Source organism: Bos taurus, chromosome 13 (genome assembly GCF_002263795.3).
Source record: "Bos taurus isolate L1 Dominette 01449 registration number 42190680 breed Hereford chromosome 13, ARS-UCD2.0, whole genome shotgun sequence".
NCBI classification, from domain to species: Eukaryota; Metazoa; Chordata; class Mammalia; order Artiodactyla; family Bovidae; genus Bos; species Bos taurus.
In genome coordinates, this window is record NC_037340.1 from 70,823,025 (window position 1) to 70,842,752 (window position 19,728).

General features: G+C 44.2%; 1 protein-coding gene across 12 annotated transcripts in view; it reads right to left on the minus strand.

Moving 5' to 3' along the window:
- Positions 1-19,728, minus strand: part of PTPRT (protein tyrosine phosphatase receptor type T) — a 1,155,533-nt gene that overhangs the window by 125,705 nt on the left and 1,010,100 nt on the right. For all 12 annotated transcript variants that reach the window (XM_025001262.2, XM_025001258.2, XM_025001261.2 and 9 more), the window contains one exon: positions 5,911-6,059. In XM_025001262.2, coding sequence (XP_024857030.1) covers positions 5,911-6,059 — 149 coding nt within the window. The remainder of the gene's footprint in view (positions 1-5,910; positions 6,060-19,728) is intronic.

Below are 19,728 nucleotides of genomic sequence, written 5' to 3' on the forward strand. Positions count from 1 at the left end.
CTAAATTTTTTGTAGACCTAAGTGGATAAAACCTAACTGATGTCAGAAGAGACGGATCCTTATTATGATGCTGCAAATAATGCCTGTGTGATTTGGGGTATGGAGTCTGTGAACCTCAGTTTCTTCATCTGTCGAATGGGGGTAAGAATAAATGTGCTAGTTCTCTTATGGTGCAGGAATAAGGATATACAGCTCCAGGGTTTTACAAAAGAACTTCTGTAAACTATGAAGAATTTAAAAGTAGAAACACCTGTTATTTTTGCGATGATGCCCCATTTTATTCATTTTTGTAGTTATACCCCTCCCCAAACTATGCTCGGGACTCAGCATGGGACAGGCATATACTAAGCAACAAGAAAATGGCCACTGAATGTCTCTTTCAAGCCCTCAACCACACCTGCTTCTTTACTGAACAGATAGCTTGATGGCCCAGCATGGGATGCTCCTAAGAGATAAACTGTCTTCACCCACCAGACATGAAACCATTCAATAGAATAGAAGCAAAAAATGAAGATGGAGTTACTAACAGTACCCAATGGGCAAGTGAGTCTGTCAAATGCTATTACAGGAAGGATAGATGGCTAAGCCTTGTATCACAGAATTCAACAGTGATTTGTTTTGAAGCATTTTGATTTGGATTGAAAATAAACAAGCAGAGGGTTAGACTATGAACAAAAGACATAAGCAAGATTTAAACAGGAATATAAAAAAGAAAGCACCAGGAGAAAGACCCAGAAAATGATCCCAGTGAGCCAAAGATCTCAGGAAAAGAACAAGCAGGTAAACAGGGCAATATGATCAAAATCAGATTACTTAATAAAAGGCAGCAATCCTTTAAACAGAAGACGATGCACACTGTTGACAAGCACTCCTTTTTCAAGAATGCCAAAGCTCTCCAGAGCAATAGCCCACCCCTGACAGCCAGCCATCACCCCTGTATCCTGGAGGTCACTAGCCCTCTACAAAATTGGGAGGCTTGATGGAATGGATGCTGTAGAACTCAGCAGTCACTTGGAATTGAAAATTTGGGAAAACAAACCCATACAGTTGGGTGCCAAGGTTGAATTAGGTCAGGGACCACCTGTTCCATAATGAAATAATTGCTCAGGGCAGGTTTTTCTGTAATCTTTCCCAATGTGACACCTATTCTCTGCTCAATGCTTCCTCAACATTTGTGAATAATCTCAGGGCCTCCTAAAGACACTGATGCAGAAGCCAGTCATTTTCCTAATGTCACAAAAATAGATTCAATTTTACATACATCAGAGTGATTTCAGGAGCAATTTCCACATCTCCAATTTAAGCATTACTTACATTTTCCCCCCTTCAAATCACATCCAAGTGGGTCCACAGAGCATTTTAAAAGGTACCTGATGCATTTAAGGGCATTCAAAAGAATCCCCAGAACATGTTTGTGATTCTAGCCTGAGGATACCAGATGAATAGACAGAATCCTAATTACTCATTGATTCAGAAAAATGCAAAATGTCTTAATGATTGAGTATAATGTTGATTGAACTTCTTTTTAAAAACAATATTAAAATAAATGTACATAAAAATATGTATATATACACATATGTTTGTGTATGTATGCATGTTATGCCTGTGTGTATATAAATATAAAACACACACATATCAATCTTGGAAAGATTGTGTCTGGACTTTAAAACATCTAATTCGATTTTATTGGATCTGCTGTTTCTTCCTCACTGGCTGGCCAATCTATCCCGGTCTTGGGTGCTTTCGTCTTAAACAATCTAAGTTTTAGCCCATGGGGGAAATGGAGGTGGTATTTTCCCCTTGAAATCCAAGAAACTGGTGTTCCCCAGGTTTTGACTTGAGGTCAAACACCTATAAATTGGGTGTCATGATGTTTGCGTGTCTCTGACCACATCTCTTTGGTCTTCAGAGTCCTCCCACGACACTTTTACAAATGGAGTAAGTGTGCACAAGAGCTTGGCCTGGACAGGAAAGATTTTGGTGAATAGGTACCACTTGGCCAGCACGTGCCAACAGCTAGACCTGCTAGTAAACTCCCTTGCCCAGAACAAAAGCAGGAGAGTCAGTGACAAGTTAACACAGTCAGAGGCAGGGGGTGGGGTCGGGGGGTGCTCAGCGTGCACCTATAAGGAGAAATCAAGCCCAGTTCCCTGCCATCCCCTTTTCTGCCTCTCCTGCCCTCTGCTGGAATGTACAAATCCCAGAAATTCACCTGTGTGGAGAATGGATTAAGAACTGACTCTGTGGGGAGACAGGGCTTCCCTGGTGGCCCACTGGTAAAGAATCTGCCTGCCAATGCAGGAGACGTGGGTTCGATCCCTGATCAGGCAAGATCCTACATGCCGAGGAGCAACTAAGCCCAGGCGCCACAATTCTTGAGCCTGAGCTCCAGGGCCCAGGAGCCACAACTTCTGAGCCCATGTGGCCCAGAGCCTGTGCTCCCCATCGAAAGAAGCCACGGGCCCCGCACACTGCTACCCGAGAGTGGACCCTGCTCGCTGCAACTAGAGAGAGGTCCTGGAAGCAACAAAGACTCAGCACAAACAAAAGTAAACAAATTACTTTTTTAAATAAAGAACTGACTTTGTGGTTAGGCAGACTGTAAACTTGCTCTGCTGAGAAAAACAAGCTAAATATTTGCTCATGAAATAATCAGTATGTACTGTTAAGACTCTGCCCAATTCTCAACCTTAACAAGCACTCAAACTCAGCATCACCAAGAGTGGGCAAAGTGATAGCTTTGTGATAGTTTATCAGAGTGACAGTTTCTATTGACATGATGCAAAGGGAAGTATGTACACAACGTCACCTGTGCAGCATTTTTGCCAAAATGTTTAACCTGAATATGATCATGACGAAAAATTTCAAACGAATCTCGACTCAGGAGCATTGGACAGCTGGCCTGGATTTTTAAAAGATGTCAGTATCCTGAAAGAAAAACTAAAGGTGGGAGAATATTGTAGATAAAAAGGTGATGGAAAATGTGGTCAAATATAAAGTGAGCACCTTGACTGAATCCTGGATCCAAAAGATAGTAACAAATAAAAGAGAGAATACTTTAGGGCCATGGGGGAAATTCAGCTATGGACTGGTCTATCAGAGACTGAAACAAGGTCACATTTCTAGAGTAAGGTAATTTTACTGCAATCATGCTGAAGAGCTGTCCTCATTCTCAGGAAACGTGCTGAATTTTCTGGAGGTGGGAGTTTCATGATGTCCAAAACTTACATCTAGATGGTTCAGAAAATTGTGTAGTGCGTGTGTATATATTGTGTGTGTGTATTGTCTGTGTGTATGAGAGAGAGAGAAAGAGAGGGAGAGTGAGTGCAAATGTTGCAAATTGTGAACAACTGGAGAGCCTAGGTAAAAGGGTATTCATTTTAATGTTTTTTCAATCATTATATGTTTAAAGCAAAATCTCTTTCCCAAGGCAGCATGTCAGTATTTGAAAACCTCTGCTGCCTCTTTCAAAGTGCAGTGCTTCTAACCAAGGTGCCTGTAAGAAACCCCTGAGTGGCTTTTACAAAACCTATATCCCTGAGTCCCACTCCCACTCCTGGTGCCCCAGGAGGTTCTGATTCAGCGAGTAAGGTGTGGGGCCTAGACATGCGGCTTTTGTAAACTTCCACAGCTAGGTGCTGTGCTGCATGTAAGATTAGGAATCAGGGGTCTGCGGTAGCCTTGCACCCTGGATCCACCTGGAAACAGCTGTGTACCAGTGGGCAGGTCAGCCAAACACTGAATTCTGGATGCATCTTCTATAAAATGGGAACAAGCATAGAAAGCATCTCACGGGCTGTGGTGTGGACAAAGGTGGTCCATAAATGCTTGTTTCCTTTCTGTCTTCATCCTCTCATAGATCCCCGTCATCCCAGATTGATCTTATCCATGTGTTTTGGTTTTTGCCTTTTCAAATTGTTCATGGGTTTCAGGAATTCCAAAAAAAAATCTGCTTCATTAACTATGCTATAATCTCTGACTGTGTGGATGACAACAAACTGTGGAAAATTCTTAAAGAGATGGGACTACCAGACCGCCTTACCTACCTTCTGAGAAACCTGTATGCAGGTCAAGAAACAACAGTTAGAACTGGACATGGAACAATGGACTGGTTCCAAATTGGGAAAGGAGTACGCCAAGGCTGTATACTGTCACCGTGCTTATATCACTTATATGCAAAGTATATCATGAGAAATGCCAGGCTTGATGAAGCACAAGCTGGAATCAAGATTTCAGGGAGAGATATCAACAACCTCAGATATGCAGAATATAACACTCTAATGACAGAAAGCAAAGAGGAACTAAAGAACCACTGGATGAGGGGAAAGAGGGGAGAGAAAACGTTGGCTTAAAACTCAACATTCAAAAAATGATGATCATGGCATCTGGTCCCATCACTTCACGGCAAATAGATGGGGAAACAATGGAAACATTGTTTTCTTGTTTTCTTGGGCTCCAAAATAATTGCAGATGGGGATTGTAGCCATGAAATTAAAAGACGCTTGCTCCTTGGAAGAAAAGCTATGACCAATCTAGACAGCATATTAAAAAGCAGAGACATTACTTTGCTGACAAAGGTCTGTCTAGTCAAAGCTATGGTTTTTCCACTAGTCGTGTATGAATGTGAAAGTTGAACCATAAAGAAAGCTGAGCGCTGAAGAACTGATGCTTTTGATCTGTGGTGTTGGAGAAGATTCTTGAGAGTCCCTTGTACTGCAAGGAGATCCAACCAGCCAATCCTAAAGGAAGTCAACCCTGAATATTCACTGGAAGGACTGATGCTAAAGCCGCAGCTTCAATACTTTGGCCACATGGTGCAAAGCGCAGACTCATTGGAAAAGACCCTGATGCTGTGAAAGATTGAGGGAAGGAGGAGAAGGGGATGACAGAGGATGAGATGGTTGGATGGCATCATAGACTCAATGACATGAGTCTGAGCAAACTGCAGGGGATAGTGAAGGACAGGGAAGCCTAGCATGCTGCACTCCACGGAATCACAAATAGTCAGACACGACTTACTGACTGAACAATGAAAAATAACAACAATAAAGTGATTTTTACAAAATATGATTTCTTCCCTTTGCCAATGGCACAGTGTGGAGAGAACATGTGTCTCTGTTCATATTCCTTTAGATTTCCTGCTTTCCCCAATTTGGAGCAGAGGCTGGGGAATCCAGCATTTCTATGAAAACTAGAAAAAGAACCGGCTTTCAGAAACTTAAGAGCAAAAGTCAGCTTTCTTGAGTCTGATTGCCAAGATACCTTTAGGTTACTAGTCCTGAGGTTCTCCTTTGGACAGGGGTCAACCCTGAAACCGTGGCCACTTCTATTAGCTTGAGATCCTGTGTTAAGTCTGCATAAGAACACCATTGCTTTTGACTTAATACCACTTGGGAACTGGGCAAGGCTGGGAAGGCACGGCTTCCAGGACAGAATGAGTTACTCGTCAACCACGGGGCTTTGGAGAAAGCACGTCTCTGAGCCTCAGTTTCCTAAGCTGAGAAATGGAGACAGTCGTAACCCATAAGTCATTTACCTTTCATGGTCTATGTGAAACACTGCTTTGACAGCTCTACGATGCTCAATTCAGTATGGCATGTTTTTCTCCTTAAGTGTGTAATCATGGTCTCCTTCTTGTTTCTTAGTTTTAACCTGCTTTCTGTGCACAAGCAGCAGTTAAGATGACTTGCCATTATTTCCATCTGCTTTGGGATGGATTCTGAAATTTTCCTTTTCACCCAGGATGGGTGGCCCCAGTCTTTGCCAGGGAACACTTTCATCCTGATGATCCCAGGGAAGCATGCGGCCCCCATGTCCTACAGCACTTGACACTGGGAGGGGTCAATAGCAGAGGTACCAGGGTCAAGCCAGACCACAGATATCCCCTTCCCCTTGGTTGGCTCAACTTACCGAATCCATTCACATCCTGTGAGCTAGAGGAGAAGCCTTCATCATTGCGGCTGGAGCTGAGCTTGGCAGTGGGTTTGTCGGCTGAGGCCACGGGCCCCATTTCCCTCTGCGCTCCACTCTGGGTCTCCTTCTGCTTCTTGGCCAGCTTCCTTTGGGACATGTGCAAGGGGAAAAATCACAGTCAGATGGTGACAGTTGCTTCAATGGGCTGGAAGATCAGACTGCTCTTTTCCCACCCATCCTCAACCCCCAAACCCTGGTGCATTGCCCAGAAACAGGGTCAAGGAAGGTCCTCCAAGGTCAAGGTGGGATAAGCCTAAGTCATCCTGAAACTTTTCATGACTTCAGTTTCAGAAATATGACATTCATTCTGCCTCACCCCCAACAAATGATGTGTTCTTTACTGAGCTTAAAATGGGAAATAATGAGATGTCCATAACACTTCTCTACCTTTAAAAGGAAGACACGGTCATGTGGAATTTGTCCTGTGGGGCTCTGAAGGATGTTCATAATGAATGAAGTCTGGCCATTCTCCGTGACTGAGCTCATGAAAAAACCCACAAAACAATGGTGGATTGAAGTAGGGGCTGGTGGGGGCAGGGGGTAAGAGTGGACGTTAGTCAGCCCTATAGCTCAAAAGGTTAAAAGTTAAAGCAGAACTAGATGTACAGTTATCCCTATAGCAACCCTCAGAGCCAGATGGGCATTTACAATAATGATGACGATGACAATGATGACAATGATGACAATGATGACGATGACCTGGAGCAGCCATGCTCAAACTCGTGTACATCAGAATCACTCAGCTGAAAAAGCCCACGGATCCCAGAGTCATACAAGCAGGACAAGGACTAAAAGTCTGTATGGCAAGTTCCCCGGGTGATTCTAACACCAACACTGGGATTAAAACCATCAGCTCTGGCATCAGACAGACCTGGGTTTGTATCTACCCTCCATGCAGCCTGTGGCTGCACGAGGCAGGGCAATTTCCTTAACCTCATTAAGTTCTGAACTTCACAGGGCAACATCAGAGGAATTACATGAGGACTAAGTGAGATAATGTGTATGGAGCACGGTGCCTGGCGCGCAGCGAATGCTGAACATGCGGCAGCTGCTCTTCTGGCTTTTGTATCATCACCACTGATTCAACTGCCTTCTACTGCGGGAGTCCTCTCTCTAGCAGTCCTGCTGTGGAATCCCACCCCCAACCCACCCTGGATTATATAAAGTAATGGAGACTTTGCCACCTCACTAGGAGACTGAGAGTTAAAAGCTCTTGTGTGGATTTGAAATCTACTCCCCTTATATATCAACTATTGGGTCTTAGATTTATTGTCAGAGATATAAAACTATGACTAACCTAGTCATAACCTATGGCAGTTCTTCAAATATTTGTAAATAAAAAAAGACCTAGTCCCTCTGAGTTTACCCAATACGCACCCACCTAAATACAGTAGTTTTGTTCCTATGATATGCAAACCTATGGGTTGCGCGTGAAATATCTAGAGGGTAAATTCTTTCAGGTCTCTTGCTCCATTTTTCACAGGGCTTGACTTCAAATTCAATCCTGGTCACTCTTACTTTAACACACAAAGAACAGATGTTGCAGAGAGGTCAAATTCAGCACTGCATAGAAAATTTCCAAAGTTGAGCCCATCTGACAATGAAATAGGCAGTTTCAAGAGGTAATGAGCCCCTGTCAGAGGAGGTATTAGATGCAGTGATAAACCTAGGCTTCCCAGGTGGCATGGGGTAAAGAATCTGTCTGCCAATGCAGGAGATGCAAGACATGTGGGTTCGAACCCTGGGTCAAGAAGATCCCCTGGAGCAGGAAATGGCAAGCAGTTCCAGTATTTTTGCCTGGAAAATTCTAGGACAGAGGAGCCTGGCAGGCTATAGTTCATGGGGTCATAGAGAGTCAGATATGACTGATATCTGTGTGTGCACACACGCACACATACACACACAGGAATATTTTAGAGACTTTTGTATACACGCTTGCAGGCTAAGCCACTTCAGTCATGTCCGACTCTTTGCAACTCTATGGAACCCGAGGTATAATACAGGGACAGGAGAGCTGTTTATCACCTGTGGGTCCAGAGGCACAAGAAGAGGGAGCCGCCACCAGGACCCAAAAGGTGTTGTGAAGAGGAGGCCGCCTGTATAGAAGCAGTGATCTTCTCCCAAAGGATCCAGCCAGTGCTAAATGACCTTGCAGGAAGGGACCCACAGGCACAGATCCCCTGACTATATCCTCCCCTCCCACCATGATCTGTTAGAGGGGCTCATGCCAAAGGCATGGCATCCATTTAGAGCCTGCTCTACAGACAGAGAACGTAAAAGAGAAGCATCTAGAGAGGATCTGGACTTGGGAAGAGAAGAGCTTTCACTTCTCCCATTCTGGCCACAATGTGAAGACAAACGCAGGCTAAAATGGAATTATTCATTTTTTTAAAATTGGCCTGGGGCAAGGAAGGGGGCTCAGGAATAGAAGTGCATCTTTCGGTTAAAATGCTCTGGCCACAGGCATGCTGCTCCACCAGTGAGGCTATTCCAGACAGACAGCAAAACCTTAAGAAATGCAGCATTCGGTTACTTGGGCCCTTCTCACCATTGGCAGGCAATCAGCCAGCAGGCAGGGGTATGCGAATGAACGAAAAACGAGTAATTCGGCTTCTGATGACATTTCACAGTTTCATTCTTCATTTATTATCAAAAAGGAGTGTGTTTAAAAATGTATATGTGACCTTCTTAATCATAAATTTGAAAAGATATACAGCAGACCCTCTGCCTCCATCTGAGTTCTGTTCATACTGCCCCAGCAGGAAATAAAAGGAAATCTGATAAGAGAGTTCACTTTCGAACTATAAATGAGTATGTATTGGGGTTTTGATATTTCCTTAGGGCAGAACTCCCAACCAACCTCATTCTATTCAGGGTAAAATAATATGGAGAGAATTGTCTTAGGCACAAATCATTGGTTTCCAAAGGCATAATATAATAAAAAGACCTTGGCTGCCTCTATGAAAAGTGGCATTTTATAGTAATGTTTGGGTAGCTCTGAACATCCGAGTAAAAAAATTTTTTTAAATGGAGCCTCTCCAAAGCATATATTTAAAAATTGGACAACTAAGGTTTTTCACATTCTTAGTTTTTAGCCAATGGTTGACACAATGTTTTCATGGTAATGATGATGCTACCTAAAATTTAAAAATATGTAGACAGGTATTGTAGCTACAAAATGGAAATGAAAGGTATGTAGAAGGAATAAAACACAAAACCATACTTTGGGGATCTTATTCATAATTTAAGTATTAAAAACCATCCTAGTAATTTAGGGGAACTCCCCTGGTAGTCCAGTGGGTGAGATCCCATGCTCCCAATGCAGGGGACCCAGGTTTGATTCCTGGTCAGAGAACTAGATCCCACATGCTGCAAGTTTGCAAGCTGCAACTAAAGATCCTGTACGCGGCAAGGAAGATCAAAGATCCTGTGTGCCGCAACTAAGACCCAGCACAGTCAGATAAATAAATAATTAAAAAAAATAATTTAGGGGAGATCATATTCACTCCTATGGTCACAGAACTTAGCTGATTCCCCTCCCTCTTCCTCCTAAAGAGAGGGGAGCATCCAAACTCATGAGTGGGGCATATCAGACCCTCAAGCGTATGGCTCCAGGCTTCTACTCGACCTCATCTTCCACACACATCTCCTTTTAGGGAACACTAGCTCCCGCACTCCCCTCTCCTGAGCATTCCTTACTCCTTACTACTTACTCCTCACTCCTCAGTATGCCCCTGTTATTCTCCCTGGACCACCTCCTTTATCCTTTAAGACTCAGTGGCATTCAGATGTCACATCTTCTCTTGCTCCCCCAAAAGATATATGGTTCTCTCTTCTGGGTGGATGCTTCCACTGAACACATTTATTTAGCACCTACGTGTGCCAGTCTCTGCTCGATGGAAGATGACGGTGTCAAACACCAACATGACCTTCACCTTCCTAGGACACAGAGACTAATGACAGAGACAGGCACTAGACAGGGAAATACAGAAATCGATATAAAATCACAAACATGATGAAAGCCAAGAAGGAACAATACATATGGCGAGAGGAGAGCAGCAAATAGCTGGTTTGAACCCTGTCAGGGGATCACCGAGGGCCTCGTTGCCATGTGAACTAAGCACTTGACTAACCCAACTGCAGTGATTCAACTCTCTTACCCAGGAAGGCAAGCACCTCTTGGGTGAACCTCTTCTAACCTCCTGGATCTACTCCAACCTCTTGCTGAGTGTCTGGCATGTAGCTGGCGCTCAATAAATTTGCTGTGCAAATTTATGTTTTAAAGTCTACAATCTGAAGTGCAGAAAAGACTGTCATTCTCCTCTGACTACAAATTATAACCACTTAAAAACAGATATATGCAAGGAAAGTGGAAGAAAAAGCTGCATGAAATTAGTTGGGGACCTGAAACATTTCTATTTAATGAATAGTTTTATCTAACAACTTAGCATTTCCTTCCTAGGATGTCTGAAGAAATGATGGAATGTACATAGAAGGCAGAGACTTCTTTTTCTCCCTCAGAGCCCACAGAATGGCCATAGTTATAGAATGCTTTAAATAAAAAAAAAAACCAAAAAAACCTTCTATGACAGCCACATGGAACACGGCATGGGTCGCATAACTCACGCAGTCCTCAGATCCCGTAAGACTCTAGTACTTGTAACTTTGTGAACTTGGAATTTTTTTCTCTAGTTGTTCTGAGATTCCTTCCAATTGGGTCACACAATTTTACCAGCAGGGGGTACTGAGAGCTGTTAGAAAGCAGGCGTTGCACAAGCCTATCTATTTCTCTGCTGGGTCCTTGGAGAGTTGAAGAACGTTTCAAGGCATAGCGATCCAAGTTTCCTGCTTCTGACACGTTGGGACAGTGTGATATGACAGATCACTGCGAGGTCTCCCCGACCTTTGCTTGTTAGCTGAGTGAGGGCTGGTGGCTGGGGATGTGTCCACAAGGGACTATGAGTTCTGTGAACCCTGAGTACCAGTCTTTGTAAGGGAGGGTGGCGGGTGGAATGGCTCAAGGGAGAGAACTGTAGGCTGTGAGAGGTTCCAGAATCGTGCTATGACAGGAGGAAGAAGAGTGTCTGAAACACACAGGGATGTTTCTCATGGAAAGGAAATATTCTGGAATGCTCTTTTCACATCTGTGGTACCTGGTTCTATGTGGCCCCAGGGGGCAGAATTAGAAACACCATGTTGGCTGGACACAAGGAAGAAATTTCTAGTAAAGTAGAACTGCTTTGATTTCCCTGGTGGATAAGAATCTGCCTGCCAATGCAGGGGACATGGGTTTGATCTCTGGTACTGGAAGACGCCACATGCCACGGAGCAACTAAGCCTGCTGCACCACAACTACCGAGCCTGCACTCGAGGGCCCGTCAGCTGCAGCTACCGAGCCCGAGTGCTGCAGCTACCAAAGCCAGCGCACCCAGAGCCTGAGGTCCCGCAGCAAGAGAAGCCCACAGCGAAAAGCCCAGGCGCTGCACTGAAGAGCAGCCCCCGCTTGCTGCAACTAGACAAAGTCCTTGCAAAGCAGCAAAGACCCAGTGCAGGCAAAACAAATAAAAAAATAAAGTAGAACTGCTTGGGTCTCCTTTAGAAGAGCCTAATGCCTGCATTGACTTTCCCATGTTTTCTTCTTCAGCTACTTTCTCTTCACCTTTTAGGGACCAACTCAAAGGCCCACTGCTGTTAGAAATCATCATCTCCTCCTCAAAGGTAGTAGCTTATTTCTCCCTGCATATTAATTTGTTGAAAAAAATACTTAATGAGCACTTAACAGTGTACTTAACAGTACACTGTTTTGTACCAGTGGCTGTTAACATAGGATACCATGATGTGAAAAGCCAGACAAGACTCATGCTCTGTGTAAGCTTTTGGAAGTAATAAGCGCCCCATTATTGGAGGAATTCAAGTAGAGACTGAGAAACTATCTGGAAAAGAGGTGATAAATGATTCCAGCATCTGGATCCTGCAAAATCCTGCGTGTGTGAACAGAGAACAGGAGACCCCCGCCAAGTGAGAGAGGGTGCTGGGATTTCACAGGGCTCTTCCCTGGATGTGAAGAGCCATGCCCACTCTCCAGGGGAGACACTGACCAGGCTCTCTTTCCCTTCCCATAGGGCTTTCCTTGACCCACCCTCTACTGGCATCTCTGGACAGACTTTAAACACAAAGACTGGAACCCTGGAGCCAGAGAGATGTCCATCCACAGGAGGCAGACAGAGAAAACTCCGCTGAAACTCTACTCCTAGTAAAAGCTGGTGTTGTACTCTGTGAAGCCTGGATGTTTCTGTGCTGACATGATTGAATATCTAATAAAATTTACACGTCAGAACTGGAAGGGAACTGCATCATTCTCTCATTTTATAAAAGAAACTGAGGTCCAGACAGAAGGGGTGCTTAGCCAAGGCATGTGGCATGTTGGCAGAAGTCACAGGGCCCTATCCTGCTTTCTGCCTGCCAGCTCAGGACACCTGTTTTAACTTTCCTCCACTTCTCCTTTTGGGACAAAATCAGAAGTGCAAATTCTGTCCATGGTAACAATTCCAGTCCTCGTTGAATACGGCAAAACCTCATTAATCCAAATCCCAGTAAGTCAGAATGACTATAACTGAGGCAGAAGCTGGGCTACCCCGCAGCAGAGCTGACAGTGTAAACGAGGATATGGAGAACTGCAGGATTAAAAGGCGAACACACCATTTCCTCTTCTCTCAGAAGGCAGGATGGCACAGCAGTTAACATCAGCTTTGGTGCCAGACAGCCTGGCATCAAAACCTGGCTCCATCTCAGAATTGCTGTGTGAGCTCTTGCAAGTTACTCAATCCTTTGCATGTCAGTTTCCTCCTGCCTGCAGAACTGCAGGTAGCACCAGCGCGCCCCAGGAAGGGAGGGTGTTTGTGAAGATTTAAATGATGTGTAGTAGTTACCAAAGCATTTCCCCCAGTGCACGGTACACAGTAAGCACTCAATAAATGCTCTCTGGTAACCTTTTAAATACAGCACACAGCCATGTTGATTTAAATGGGCTCATTATTTATTAAATACAAATCCTCTAAAATAGATACCCTGAAGAATGGCTTTTCTCTAAAAACATTCTTTGATGTATTCTGGAGCCGTGCTTCTCAGCCTTGGCTGCACAGATCATTTGGGGAGCTTTAAAATTACTGATGAGATCCTAATTTAATTGGTCTGGGGTGCAGCCTGGGCATCTGGGTTTCCAGAAGCTCCCTAGGTGGTTGTAATGTGCCACCAAGCTTAAGCACCACCAATGTGGAACAGTGGTTCTCCAAGTAGTCTCCGAACCAGCATCATCAGCTCTACCTGGGAACATACTAGAAATACAATTTCTCTGGCCTCATCCCTGACCAACTGAATCAGAAACTCTAGATGAGTAATATGCACTCCAAGCAATCCTAATGCATAACGAAGTTTGATATCCCCGTTTTTGAGAACAAGGTCTTCAGCAGATCGGAATTAATGAAGAGTCCCTACCCCATAGAAGGAGCATGGCCAGGAGTTACGACAGCTAGGTGCCATTTCCAGGTGTCCAGGTCTCTCAGCGAGTTACCAAGGATATACCACTTCCGCTTTCTGGTACTGTTGTCACTACGGGGGTGGGGAACTGGCATCTAACAACCACTGCAAGAACTGATGCTTTTAAAATGACAGTTTCCAGTTAAACTGTGTTCCCCTAAAACAAGGGTCCCCAGTCTCCCAGATCTAATGCCTGGTGATCTGAGGTGGAGCTGATGTAATAGAGAAATAAAGTACACAATAAATGCCATGCCCTTGAATCATCCCCCAAACCATTCCCTCTACCTGAATCCCTGGAAAAACTGTCTTCCATGAAACCATTCCCTGGTGCAAAAAATATTGGGAACTGCTGCCCTAAAAGATATACTGAAGCCCCCCCATGCCAGAGGTTAGGACTTTCATATTCTGTGACTGTGACCTTATTTGGAAATAGGGTCTTTTTTTTTAATCATCTCAAAAATGTTACTGCATCTTTATAGAATTAGATATTTTACAACTTTAGAAATATTTTACTAATACAACAGGAAAAAAGTCAATTTAGTACCATTTGTTTTGTTCATTCATATCCATTCTCAGCAACCTCAAGTTAAAATAATGAAGTATTTCCTTAATGAGATGATGGTTTCTAAAACTTCTCCCCAAATCCTACAAAAATATCTACAATACAAGAAAAATGAGAATGCTTACAATTGATCTTAAGTTTTCTACAAGAAAAATTGGTGGCCAATGCAGGCTTGGAAATAGTCTCCTTACAGATGTAAAGCAGTTAAGGTGGCTCTAATACAGGATGACTACTGTTCTTACAAGGAGAGGGGAATTTAGCTAGAGATACACAAGGAGGTGGCCATGTAATGACAGAGGCAGAGAATGGAGTGAGGCAACTGCAAGTTGAGGGACCCTGAAGAGTTTATAGCCTCCGTCAGAAATGAGGAAGCGGCAAGAAAGTGTCTACTCAGAATCTCAAGGGGAGCATGACCCACAGACTCCTTGATTTTGGACTTAAGCCTCCAGATCTGTGAGAGAATACATTTAGTTGTTTTAAGCCACCCAGTCCATGGTATCTTATTATGGCAATCCCAGGAACTGAATATACTAACCATGAAATGATAAATCCTAAGTTTGGTGTATTTATTTAATAAACATGCAAATAGCACTTCTCTCTTTCTGCAAACCCATCTAACATTGTTCAGAAGAGAATAGTGCCTCTCAAGGTCCACTATCCAGTCTCTTTCAGACACCCAAGGACTGCAAAATAACTGAAGAAATTAGATTCTCACAAAAATCACATCCTATTGCAGAACGGACAGGCCAGATACAACTATGAACCACCCCCTCTTTTCTACAGCATGCCCTTTGAAACTCAATCATTCAGCTCTGTGTGACTGACCCTTTTCCTCTCTTGGAAAGGGAATAAAAACCTTCTGTGAATTCTTTCACAACCCGCATCGGCTCACTTTCTAGGCATTATTTAAGGCTATTACAAACACAATTAACTTCTTTAATTCTCCTAATAACTCTGGAAGATTAATAGTATTACTAATTCCATTTTACAGATGAAAGGGTGAGGCAGAGTTGAAGTAACTCCCCAAAAGCCACCCAGGCTTTAAGAGATGGAGCTGGGATTTAAACCCAGGCAGTCAGGCTCCTGAGTGTCCTCTAAGATTCCTTGTTATGTCTCACTCAGCTAAGGACCCATGCGTGTATATCCTTGTGCCCAAGCTTTACCAGCCAGCTCCTCTCCTCTCCAGGCAAACACACACTGACATGGATAAGCACATACATGCAGCCAGAAAGCTCACTTTCAAACCCACTCACATCCTTGAGTCCCTACACATTCTGTCTGCTCATTACCTCTGCTGGGTACCAAACCTGGAAAAATAACTGGTGGGTCTTCTCTCTCCTAATCCCATCATCGCTCAGTTGGTAAAGCATCTGCCTGCAATGTGGGAGACCTGGGTTCAGTTCCTGGGTTGGGAAGTTCCCCTGGAGAAGGAAATGGCAACCCACTCCAGTATTCTTGCCTGGAGAATCCTATGGACAGAGGATCCTGGCAGGCTGCAGTTCATGGGATTGCAAGAGTTTGATACAACTTAGGGCTATCTTTCTTTCTTTCCTCTCCTACTCTCATCACCCTTGCTTGGGGCTTCTTCATGCTTCTACCAGAATGGCAAAGTTACTGAAGCAACAGTAGCACATACTACCACAATTCAAAAGGTCAAGGGACCTTGGGCACTGCCACTGTCACCTCCATCTCTCTTGCTCTCCATGTCTGTGCCTCCACCCGCCTGTCCCTGCTTCTCTCACCAGCCTGCATCTGCCTCTCTGTCTTCCCCTGGATGGGCTCTCTTTCTATTGAGTACACAGTCAGACCCAATCTGACCATCCCCTGAAGCTGGAAAGGGAAGCAGTACAGCAGAAGGCCTAAGACAGATGCAAGGCTCTCCTCTTGTTGGGCATCTGGTCACCCTACCCCTCAGATCCTGAAGCAGAGCCTAGTGGGAACAGCATCTCCAAGCTCTGAAGCCAGACCGCATGGGTCCAATGCTGGCTCCACTGACTGGCTATGTGGTCTTGGACAATGACTTAGCTTCTTTGTAACTCAAGTTTCCTCATCTGGTAAACAGGAATAATACAGTGAATTCTCACAACAAGCATTTGCAATAGATGCTGACTTACAAATACTAAAGTCCTGACAATAGGATCTGTCACCTACCAAAGAAGCTCCATGTAAGTCTTTGTTAAATACTAAGCAATGGGAAGGAAATCAATGCTTTGAAGGAAAGTGAGGACAGATTCTATGGCTCAGATAGTGGGAACTTCCTGAATGGCCTCAGGTCACTGAGCTCCAAACCCCTGGGCTAGGCAAACACCCCCTCTATTCTTGGTGCTGTGGAAATACCATGCACTTTGGCCCCAGGTTAGATTGGCTCGAACCAGATCATGACTGTGTCTTCATCTCCATGAGACTCATGTGTAGGAAGATTTTTGATAAGCTCCAGTTCACAGAGTTTCTAGGATGATTAGAAATAATGTGTTAATTCCTAAGCATAGTCTTGACCTGTAACAGACACTCAGCAAATGCTGGTTCTTTTTCTCCTCCTTCTTCATACTGGTCATCTGCATTCCTTCTTCCTTGAAGTGAAAGTGTTACTTACTCAGCTGTATCTGACTCTATGCAATCCCATGGACTGTATCCAGCCAAGCTCCTCTGTCCATGGTATTCTCCAGGCAAGAATATGGGAGTGGGTAGCCATTCCCTCCCCACTCCAGTACTCTTGCCTGGAGAATCCCATGGACGGAGGAGCCTGGTAGGCTGCAGTCAGACACGCTGAGGGTCAGACACGACTGAGCGACTTCACTTTCACTTTTCACTTTCATGCATTGGAGAAGGAAATGACAACCCACTCCAGTGTTCTTGCCTGGAGAATCCCAGGGACAGGGGAGTCTGGTGGGCTGCCGTCTGTGGGGTCACATAGAGTCGGACATGACTGAAGTGACTTAGCAGCAGCAGCAGCAGCAGCCATTCCCTTTTCCAGGGGATCTTCCTGACCCAGGGATCTACTTGCTCTTCTATAAGTTGGCCTTTCACTACAAGTGGTGCGTGGTGGTGATTCACAAACCCGAGAGTGCATTAGAATCACCTCAGAAGCGTGTTAATATAGGGATGGCTGGGCTCTACTCTTGGGGTTTCTGATTTGGTGAGTATGAGGTAAGGCCTGAAAATATGCATTTCCAACTTTCTAGGAGATGCTGGGACTATCTAGGAGAACTATGGGTCTATGGGATGTCATCTCCTGCCCATTGGGGGAACATATGCCCTTTATTGGCTGTCTTTTCACCAACAGTCACCTGAAACCTTCTTCCCATCACCCACCCCCATCCCAGGTCTCCTAAAAATGCCAATAAGCATAATATACCCTTTAGTTGAGCATTCCCATTTTCCTGAGATTTTATCCTGATAAAATAATAGTAAAAAAGGAATATATATTATGTAGATAATACTGAAAAACACAGCATCATGTATGCTGGGGGTTGGTTCTCAACCATGCATGCTGATTTTTGGGCAGGATGATGCTTTGCTGAGGGGGCTGTGCTGTGCACTGCAGATATCCGGTTGCATCCTTAGCTTCCACTCAAGAGATTCGAGTAGCTTCTCCCACCCCCAGGTGTGACAATCAAACATGTGTTTACCTCCTACACTGTTGGTGGGAATGTTAAATGGTGCAGCCACTATGGAGAACAGCATGGAGGTTCCTTAAAAAATTAAAAGTACAGTTTACCATATGACCCTGCAATCCCACTCCTGGGCATATATCCAAACAAAAACATGATCTGAAAGGATATATACACCCCAGTGTTCATTACAGCACCGTTTTCAATACCCAAGACATGGAAGCAATCAAAATGTCCATCGACAGAGGAATGGATAAAGAAGAAGATGTGATACATACACACAATGGAACATTACTCAGCTATTAAAAAGAAAGAAATAACACCATTTGCAGCAACACGGACCTAGAGATTGTCATACTGAGTGAAGTCAGTCAGACAGAGAAGGAGAAATATCATATGACATATATTATATGTGGAATCTAAAAAGAAGTGATACAAATTAACTGACAAAACAAAGAGACAGACTTAGAGAAAGAACTTACAGTTGCCAGGGAGAAGGATAGGGGAAAGGAATAGTTAGGGAGTTTGGGATGGGCAGGCACACATTAATGGATAAACCAACAAGGACCTACTGTCTAGCATGTGGAACTCTGCTCAATGTCAGGTGGCAGCCTTGATGGGGAGGGGAGTTTGGGGAGAATGGATACATGTACATGCATCGCTGAATCCCTTTGCTTTCCACCTGAAACTATCACAACATGTTAATCAGCTATACTCAAGACAAAATAAAAAGTTAAAAAAATTTGTTTAGACATTGCTCAATGTCCCTGGGGGGAGGGGAGTGTAGGGCAGGCAGACCTGCCCTGACTCTGATCGAGATCCACTGGTGAACGAACACCTAAGGACATAATAGTTTCACATTTAGTAAATACTAGCATGTGCTACCATGAGGGCTTCTCTGGTGGCTCAGACAGTAAAGAATCTGCCTACGGTGTGATAGACCAGGGTCGATCCCTGGGTCAGGAAGATCCCCTGGAGAAGGAAATGGTGACCCACTCCAGTATTCTTGCCTGGAAAATCCCATGGGTGGAAGAGTTTGGCAGGCTACAGTCCATGGGGTTGCAAAGAGTCAGACACGACTGAGTGACTTCACTTCACTCATACCATGTCCTAGGTACCTTGAAACCACCTGCAATCCTCACATAGAGTAACACTACAAAGTGGTGATTATTTCTTCTGTTTCAGAGATGAGGGATCTGAGGCTCACGGAGTTAATCCTAAACTCCTAAAACAGGTAAAGGGACCAGGTGGGATCTGGCCCTCAGTTCCTCAGCCTGAAGAGCTCTGCTTTCTCTTTCTCAGCCTCCTCAGATTCTTCTCTTGGACAGAAAATGATCAGTTAAAGCCTCATAAATGTCTAACAATAGGGAGCCCATTCAGGAAATTATGGTGCATCCCTGCATGGAATATTATGCAGCTATTAAAATGATGGAGCACCATTAAAAATGATAACTATGTCACCACATAGGAAAGTGCTAACTGGATTACATTAAGTTAAAAAAAAAAACTGGAAAATAAAACTGTGTCTACACTGTGATTACTACTATGAGAAAGTATGTCTAAGCTGATGTGTTAGATTGAAGGTATTAAGGATAATTTTCCTTTCTTCTTTGATATCCATTATTGTTATCAGAATGTCTTTACGATCATTATTTTTAAGCAGCACCAGTTTAATGAAATTCAAGATGTTAGCTTTGTCATAGGTGTGTCTTCCATCTGAATTAGTGGAATCCAAGCTGCTCTAAATCCCTGAGTGAGGCAGGGCTTTGGCACACTCTTGCTCCCCGCCACACCCAGAAGCACTGGGGCTGGTATGTTTCTGAACCAGCACGTCTTTCCTAGAGCTGACCAGCTTTCTCTGAGCTCAGCCAGCTGGAAACATAGAGAAAATGGCTCTGGAAGCAGTGGTGTGGGTCACCTGGGGAGCCAGGGCTGTTAGGAACACACAGTTTGTGCAGAGCAGAGGTATCGGTCCATCAGAGGTCCACTTCACTGAGCAGCACAATGGTCTCATGCATTATGCATTAAGAGTGGCCAGGCGTCCTG